Genomic DNA, 7,908 nt, shown 5'->3' on the forward strand with positions numbered 1-7,908 from the left:
AAACTTTACATCATAACCATCGGATCTAAAATGAACGGATTATGTGAGAGGTGGGATTCCCCTTGGCCACTTAAACGCCTTTCACAGAAACCCCCCTCACATGCCTTAATCTGCTTGTATGACTTCATCCCCTACCTCCCGTCCGATCTAATCCCTCGTAAAACAAATCACCGAGCTAACGGGAGAGGCTATATTTCCTTTCAACTGACATGCGTTCTTTCCTCAGGAGCTCGCAGTCGCTAATTGTACCGAAACTGAAGGGAGTATCATCTGCAATCCGAGCAATAGTGGTCCAATCTCACTTTCCTACCAACCATATTTACAAAGTCGAAATCAGCTCTGCGCGTTGGCTGTCTCATGCTGAAGCTGTTGTCCGTAGCCACGGTCATTGCCGCCCCCCCCCCCCCCCCCCCGCGCGCTCGCAGAAAGTGCTGGTCGAGGTCGGCGGTGATTTGTTTTATCAGGAATTAGATCGGTAGGGCATAAAGTCGTACAAGTAGACTAAGACATGTGAGGGGTTTTTCAGTGAAAGACATTTAAGTGGCTAAGGGGAATCCCACCTCTCACGTAATCCGTCCATTTTAGATCTGATGGCTAGGAGGTAAAGTTTCTAGATTTTCATTGAACAACCATTTTCACATGATACGGTGCCCCTTGTAAATGCTATTGTCCAACAAAGTGATTTTAGCGGTTGAAAACAATATTTTAAAGGGGAATGCTTATGAAGAAACAATCTGAGATTATGTACTTTTAAATTTCAAAACAGGTAATATATTTTTTGGATTTTGCATGGTTTGCAACGAGCAACTTTGGCTACTAATCTTTGTTTGGACAAAGAGTAGGTAATTATAAAAAACTAATTTTTGCCATGTCAAAGCTATTGGCACAATTTTTGCAATGATGCAACTACTTTTTAGGGAATAGTGCAAAATATAGAGAAATTCACCTCCATATTATTTTTGATATTTGGGAGTGGAGATAAGCATATTACTACCAGATTTCTAGAAAACACAAAAGGAGGTGTCACTTTCCTGCGAAAATCAAAGGCATTCAAACTTTAAGATTCACTTTTTGATTATATATAAATTGCTGGGCAATTATATTAACCTGCAATTTTTTTAAAATTAACCTATATTATATATAGGGTCTGGTTTTAATTTTGCACATGGCCTCTAATTCTTAGGTAAGGCCCAAATCAATACTTTTTAATTGCCCAATCCAAATTGGCATTGGAGCAATTGCTCAAAAAAAAGCATTGTGGTAACTTCTCCATTCCCGTATTTTTAGCTTTGGCACTAGGTTGTGCAAGGGTAGACACTAGTGCCAAAGCCAAATCCCTATATGGCAATGCTATTTGGCTACACGTTGTGATTCCCTAATGGAGGCACTACCGTCATACGTCAATAGCAAAACACAAGGAAGAGACGAGGCGTGGTAGCTAGGTCAACGATGTACTTGTACTTGCCCATGACGTAATCGATTTAGTTTCAGCTCCACTCAACAAGATCTTGTCACCCTTTTGAACGATCGGTCGTGTCGTTGCTCAGATCAGACAGTAAACTCCACTCAACAAGATCTTGTCATCCTTTAGAACGGTTGCTCGTCTCGTTGCTCAGATCAGAAAGTCATCGGTTCCACTCATCAAAAATTTAACACGTATAAAGTTTATGATGATGTGGCAGAGAATAAATGAGAAGAGAATGAAGTTCTATGAATTTGCGCTGACAATACTTGCACAAACTTCAGATGCAAAGAGAGAGAGAGAGAGCAAAGTTATTTATTATCCCATTTTTTTCACTGGACAATTTAAAAACAACCTATTGAAGTAATTGTATGATAATGCAATGACATGAACAACATTATCAACACAATTACATGCATGCGAGCTTTTTTTTTAACACAGATACCCACACACATGCACATACACTTACCCTACAAACGCATACACATACCCGCCCGGCCGTGATGATGATCTTGACAAGTGCCAATGCATGATATGGCAGTGACACGACGCACTGATCATACATACCGTACGTATGAATCTAACTAATGAACCAGCTGTAATCGATGAGTTGGTTCGCGTTTTCAGGCCGGGCGCCGGGTGAGTGCATGGCAGAGTGCGCGTGAGCGGGTCGCTCAAGCAAGCGAGCACGCATGTTGCTTGGCTCCCGGAATCGCTCGTGATCTCCCTGCCTTTTCGCCCAAAAGATGGGAGCACCGTCGCGGCCACCCCAAGCTAGCTCAAAAAACAATTAACAGGAGACCTAAAGCGGGCGACGCATGCCAATTGCAACCAGTTACAGATCGAGCAGCTACACAATTACACAAACTAATCGTGTACTGCATTGTGATTGTGTCCACTATGAATTTCGTCCACTTTTTCGGCACTCCTTTACGATTAGTTCCTCCTTTTAATTCGTCCGACCTAATACTTTTTTTCAGTATCTTCTTCCTTTTTCGCAGCACTAGCGATGGATCCCTCATCGCCTCCCAGTTTGGTGTCCGTTCATTCGTGAGTGCGGCGGGAAAAGGGGAGAAGGGAAAGAAAGAGTATCGGACGTAGCTTCTCCGATGGTGTGTGTCCCTCGGTCTATATAAGCACGGTTGCTTGTGCCATGACTCCTGCCTGTCCGTGTCCCCCTCCGGCCTCCCTCCTCCTCTTGTCCTCCGCATGTAAGCTCGATCGGCTCGGACAAGAAGCAACCCGCTTCAACCCCCGACCATCGATCGGCCTCGTCATAGTGGAGTGCTGGAGTACGTGGTATATAGGAGGCGGAGGACATGGTGAAGTTCTCGCGGGAGTACGATGCCAGCATCATCCCCGAGTGGAAGCCCGCCTTCGTCGACTACAGGGGCCTCAAGAAGCTCATCAAGAGGATCAAGGTCGAACGGCGCGACGCCGACGACAGCAGCAGCGCAGGAGACTCCTCGCCGGAGACTGCCGCCCTCGCCGCCGGCGTCGAGAGCGCCGGCTATGGCGCTGGCTTCTCCGTGCTCGACCCCGTCCGCGCCCTCGCCGCCCGGTTCGCGCCCAGGGTGCAGGCCTCCATGGTGCGTGCTTGCGCGCGTCAGGCGATACGAGTTGATCTGGCTACGTGCGTGCAGGGTACTGATGATGTGCATTTTGGCATGCAGGATGACGAGGAGAGCGGGGATTCCGGCGAGCTCGTGCGATCCACGGACAAGCATGTAAGCTGATGCATGCATGCATGCATTTCGTGGATGCATCTGCAACTGAATCATTCATGTACTAACTGACGTGTTTGACGTGTGCAGGAGCGGGAGTTTCTGGAGAAGGCGGACGAGGAGCTGGAGAAGGTGAGCACCTTCTACGCGGCGCAGGAGGCGGAGCTGCTCGGCCGCGGCGAGGCGCTCATCGACCAGCTCCGCATCCTCGCCGACGTCAAGCGCATCCTGGCCGACCACGCCGCCACCCGCCGCGCCCGGGGCTCTGGCCGCGGCCGCTCGGTACCGGCGGTGGCGCCGCCCTCGCCGGCGCTCAGCAACTCCGGCCGCTACCTCCTCTCGGGCCTCGCCACGCCGCAGTCCATGTCAGGTAGGTGTCCATAGTCCAGACCGGTGCGCGCGCACGCACGTCCGTTGGTGTCGACGTACGACACCCAACCAACCCGCGTCACGTCCCAGCACATGAACCCCACTACCGGCCTCTCGATCATGCATCCTTTACGCGTGTGCATGGCAATATGGCACGTGAGCACCATCTCGATCGATCGATCGGAGGAGGAGGAGTCTCTGACACTGACACGCATGGCACGGTGCAGATGGGAGCGTGGAGCAGCAGCAGGCGCAGATGACGGAGGGCGCGGCGGTGGCGGACGAGGTGATGGCGGCGCTGGAGCGCAACGGCGTCAGCTTCGTGGGGCTGCCGGGGAAGAAGGACGCCAAGAAGGAGGGCAGCGGCAGGGGCGGGAGGCTGCAGCTGCCGTCGACGGTGCGCATCGACATACCGGCGAGCAACCCGGGGCGGGCGGCGCTCAAGGTGTGGGAGGAGCTGGTGAACGTGCTGCGCAAGGACGGCGCCGACCCCGCCGCCGCCTTCGTCCACCGCAAGAAGGTGCAGCACGCCGAGAAGAACATCCGCGACGCCTTCATGGCGCTCTACCGCGGCCTCGAGCTGCTCAAGAAGTTCAGGTGCACACTCCGGCCGCCATCGCCATGCGCCATGCACGACTCATTCAGTTGATTAAAATTGCCTTTGCTTTCGCCGTGAGAATTGTGACATCTCTGACGGATTTGTTGTGCTTTTTCTGTTGCATGGATGATGGATGGATGGGTGCAGTTCTCTGAATGTAAAGGCCTTCACCAAGATTCTCAAGAAATTCGTCAAGGTACTTTGCCCACTAGCAACATATATATAAATGTACATGTAGAGTCATTTAAACCACATGATGCTTGGTTTCGTTCTCAGCAATGAAATCGGAGAGGTGCTCCCTGTTTTTCTATAAAAAAAAACCACATGATTAAGGACGTTGCATTAGCACTTCTTTCAGAGGAGAATATAGGGTGAATTCCATATATGCCACTCAAAACTTGCCCGTACCCTCATCTGCCATTGGAAATTTCCCTCACCCAAATATGCCATTGAGAATTTGCACCGTGTACAGATATGCCATTATGGCCAGTTTGACTGTTAGTTGACTGTCAAGTGGCATGTGAAAATACGACTTTGCCCCTGGTACTGTAGCGGCGACATACTGTAGCACTCCGAACAAATTTGGCCAATCTCGAATTGCGGGGCGTCCGTACTGTAGCGACGATATACTGTAGCATCCGAGCAGATTTGAAATTCGAACAAGTTTTTTTGAATTTCAAAATAAATCTCCGTAATTGCAAATTCCGAATTTCTAACACTTTTGAGTGGCATATATGGAATTCACCCGAGAATTTCTAACACTTTTGAGAGGGAAATTTCCAATGGCAGATGGGAATACGGGCAAGTTTTGAGTGGCATATATGGAATTCACCCGAGAATATACTGGTGGTCATTATGTAGTATCAACTATAATCAAGTAGCACACACAGCTAGTGATTTACTGAATTGGCATACTACTGCAATTTGCACTAACCTAGCTCTGAAAAAAAGGACTGGTGATAGAATTGACATACATGAACATGATTAAAACTGATTTGTTTCGCTGTCGGCAACTCAGGTGTCGGAGCAACAGCGAGCGACGGATTTGTTCTCGCAGAAGGTGAAGATATCGTCGTTCAGCACGTCCGACAAGGTATCATCAACTTACAAGAGTTTCAGACTTGTAAGGCAGACGAACCGAATGAACTAATGAGTCTACATACATACTATGAAATTTTTGAACAGGTGCTTCAGCTGTCTGACGAGGTGGAGTCGCTCTTCCTGAACCACTTTGCGGGGAACGACAGGATGGTGGCGATGAAGTACCTCAACCCGCAGCAGCCCAAGAACACACACATGATCACCTTCCTCGTAGGTAGGCTCGCAGAATTCAGACATCACAATTCTACCATGTATTTTCAGTTCAAATTTCTAACTCTGTGGTTCTTCGTTTCGTGTTTGTTTTCAGGCTTGTTCACGGGCACATTTGTGAGTCTGTTCATCATATACGCCATCTTGGCCCATGTTTCCGGCATTTTTGCCTCTGCGGGAAATACGGCCTACATGGAGGTAGTCTACCATGTTTTCAGGTAACCTCTAAACCCAAGGTTCTGACCAGACTTAGGAGCTTTGTTCTCAGCAGGAGTTCAATATTTCATTTATTCTTTTATATCTCCATTGAATAGTTGATAATTAGATGCAATTTTACCTCGACATGACAATAGATGGCTGTTCCTTTGCCCTTGTGCAGCATGTTCGCACTCATCAGCCTGCACTGCTTCCTCCACGGGTGCAACCTCTTCATGTGGAAGAGCACCAGGATCAACCAGAACTTCATCTTCGACTTCGCGCCCAACACGGCCCTCACGCACCGGGACGCCTTTCTCATGTCCGCCTCCATCATGTGCACCGTGGTCGCCGCGCTGGTCATCAACCTCTTCCTCAGGAACGCCGGTGCTTCCTACGCCAACGCCGTGCCAGGGGGGCTCGTAGTGGTAAGAAACACAGAGCATATATTTGGATCCAAAATCGAGTTATGCTGCAGCTTGCAACTGATGTCAGTCCTCAAAATTCTGAATCTACCTACTTTCAGTTGTCGATCGGACTTTTATTCTGTCCGTTCAACGTGTTCTACAGCTCGACGCGCTACTGCTTCATGCGCATAATGTGCAGCATCATATTCTCGCCGTTCTACAAGGTAAGGAGACATCTACCATTTTTTAGTCAACGAATTGTCATGAACATATGTTTGATGGTAGGTCTGCCTTGTGTTCCAGGTTCTGATGGCCGATTTCTTCATGGCTGATCAGTTAACTAGCCAGGTAACAATTACGCTTCCACAATTATCATACAACCTAGGGTTCTTAAAATGCAAGTTCTTATAAGCTAAACTTGTATATGTTCCAGATCCCATTGTTAAGACACGTGGAGTTTGCGGCGTGCTACTTCATGGCAGGAAGCTTTAGGGCTAACCCATATGAGACTTGTACTACCAGCCAGCAGTACAAACACCTGGCCTATGTCATCTCTTTTCTCCCTTACTATTGGAGAGCTATGCAGGTATGAATCGACATACCAACAACAGTAAGATCTCAAGTTGTCAAAATAAGTTTCAAACTGAACTTTGTGGCCATTTTCCTTTTGAAGTGTTTAAGAAGGTACATAGAGGAACATGACATAAATCAGCTCGCCAACGCCGGGAAGTACGTGTCCGCGATGGTGGCGGCTGCCGTCAGGTTCAAGTACAATGTCACACCGACGCCATTCTGGATGTGGATGGTCCTCATCTCGTCCTCAGGCGCCACCGTCTACCAGCTCTACTGGGACTTTGTCAAGGATTGGGGCTTTTTCACTCCCAAATCTAAGAACCTATGGCTCCGGGATGATCTCATCCTGAAGAACAAGTTCACTTACTACATTTCTATGGTATTTTACTTTGTTCAACTGATTTATAGTGCAGCATTGACACAGAAAAGATAGGCTTCAGGAGCACTAATCCTTTCGTAAATGCAGATGCTAAATCTAGTGCTTCGGCTAGCATGGACTGAAAGTGTGATGAAGATCCGTGTTAGCAAGAACGAGACTCGCCTACTGGATTTCTCCCTTGCCTCCTTGGAAATAATCCGACGTGGGCACTGGAACTTCTACAGGTATTTGAGATTAGTATAAAGCTGGAAATATCTTCAGTTTAACATTTTGGTTATAACTCGGGTTGACTGGACTGCAGGCTGGAGAACGAACACTTGAACAATGTTGGCAAGTTCAGAGCAGTGAAGACTGTCCCATTACCATTTCGTGAACTCGAAACGGATTGATGATTAAGACGGAGAGAAGAGCGTAACAACGTGCTCCCGATACCAACACGGACCGGCGATCGCCCACATCCTCCAAGACGCTCCGTGCAACTGCTGCCGGCACGGCTGCCATTGCCCAGACCAGCTCCAGCGAGTGCTCCCTGGGCGAGTAGCTCGCTCGTGACACCCCACTCCCCAGGCAAACGCGGTGCAGCAGGGGACGCCGAGCTTGGGGGCACCGTCCGTGGCGTCCCAGCAGCAGGAGGTGCTAGACACTGAAGTCAGGATAACTTTGCACACTGATAACAGTAGATTGCTAGGCACCAATTAGTGCAAACCACTAATATGGGGATCAATTGGTATACCACCCAATGTGATGGCAATGGATTGAAGTACGGTTATAATCAAAACAAAGAAATACAGCGAACTAAAGAAGAAAAGATGCAAATGCATCTGAGACTCGATTTTGCATCATCGTTTTGATGTCCTGAAGGGGAATCCGAGTAAAGCCATATTTTGCTA

General features: G+C 48.5%; 1 protein-coding gene and 1 non-coding gene across 2 annotated transcripts; one reads left to right on the forward strand and one right to left on the reverse strand.

Moving 5' to 3' along the window:
• Positions 1-2,617: 2,617 nt before the first annotated feature.
• Positions 2,618-7,840, forward strand: LOC123131294 (phosphate transporter PHO1-2). Its single transcript, XM_044550997.1, has 15 exons — positions 2,618-3,051; positions 3,136-3,189; positions 3,277-3,556; positions 3,783-4,152; positions 4,301-4,349; positions 5,172-5,246; positions 5,339-5,468; positions 5,562-5,682; positions 5,844-6,087; positions 6,186-6,290; positions 6,370-6,414; positions 6,500-6,652; positions 6,740-7,018; positions 7,106-7,242; positions 7,320-7,840. Exons 1-15 carry the CDS (start codon positions 2,782-2,784, stop codon positions 7,405-7,407), a joined length of 2,400 nt encoding a protein of 799 aa, XP_044406932.1. The 5' UTR covers positions 2,618-2,781; the 3' UTR covers positions 7,408-7,840.
• On the reverse strand, positions 7,835-7,908 carry LOC123132837 (small nucleolar RNA snoR60). Its single transcript, XR_006465067.1, has one exon. It is a non-coding gene; the product is annotated as a small nucleolar RNA snoR60 (small nucleolar RNA).

Source organism: Triticum aestivum, chromosome 6A, assembly GCF_018294505.1.
Source record: "Triticum aestivum cultivar Chinese Spring chromosome 6A, IWGSC CS RefSeq v2.1, whole genome shotgun sequence".
Lineage (NCBI taxonomy): Eukaryota > Viridiplantae > Streptophyta > Magnoliopsida > Poales > Poaceae > Triticum > Triticum aestivum.

Bases quoted from the DNA above. Each gene is read 5' to 3' on its own strand.
- LOC123131294 (XM_044550997.1), top strand. From the start codon at position 2,782: ATGGTGAAGTTCTCGCGGGAGTACGATGCCAGCATCATCCCCGAGTGG. The intron at 3,052-3,135 runs GTGCGTGCTTGC...TTTGGCATGCAG, and splicing joins CCAGGGTGCAGGCCTCCATG to GATGACGAGGAGAGCGGGGA. The intron at 7,019-7,105 runs GTATTTTACTTT...TCGTAAATGCAG, and splicing joins TCACTTACTACATTTCTATG to ATGCTAAATCTAGTGCTTCG.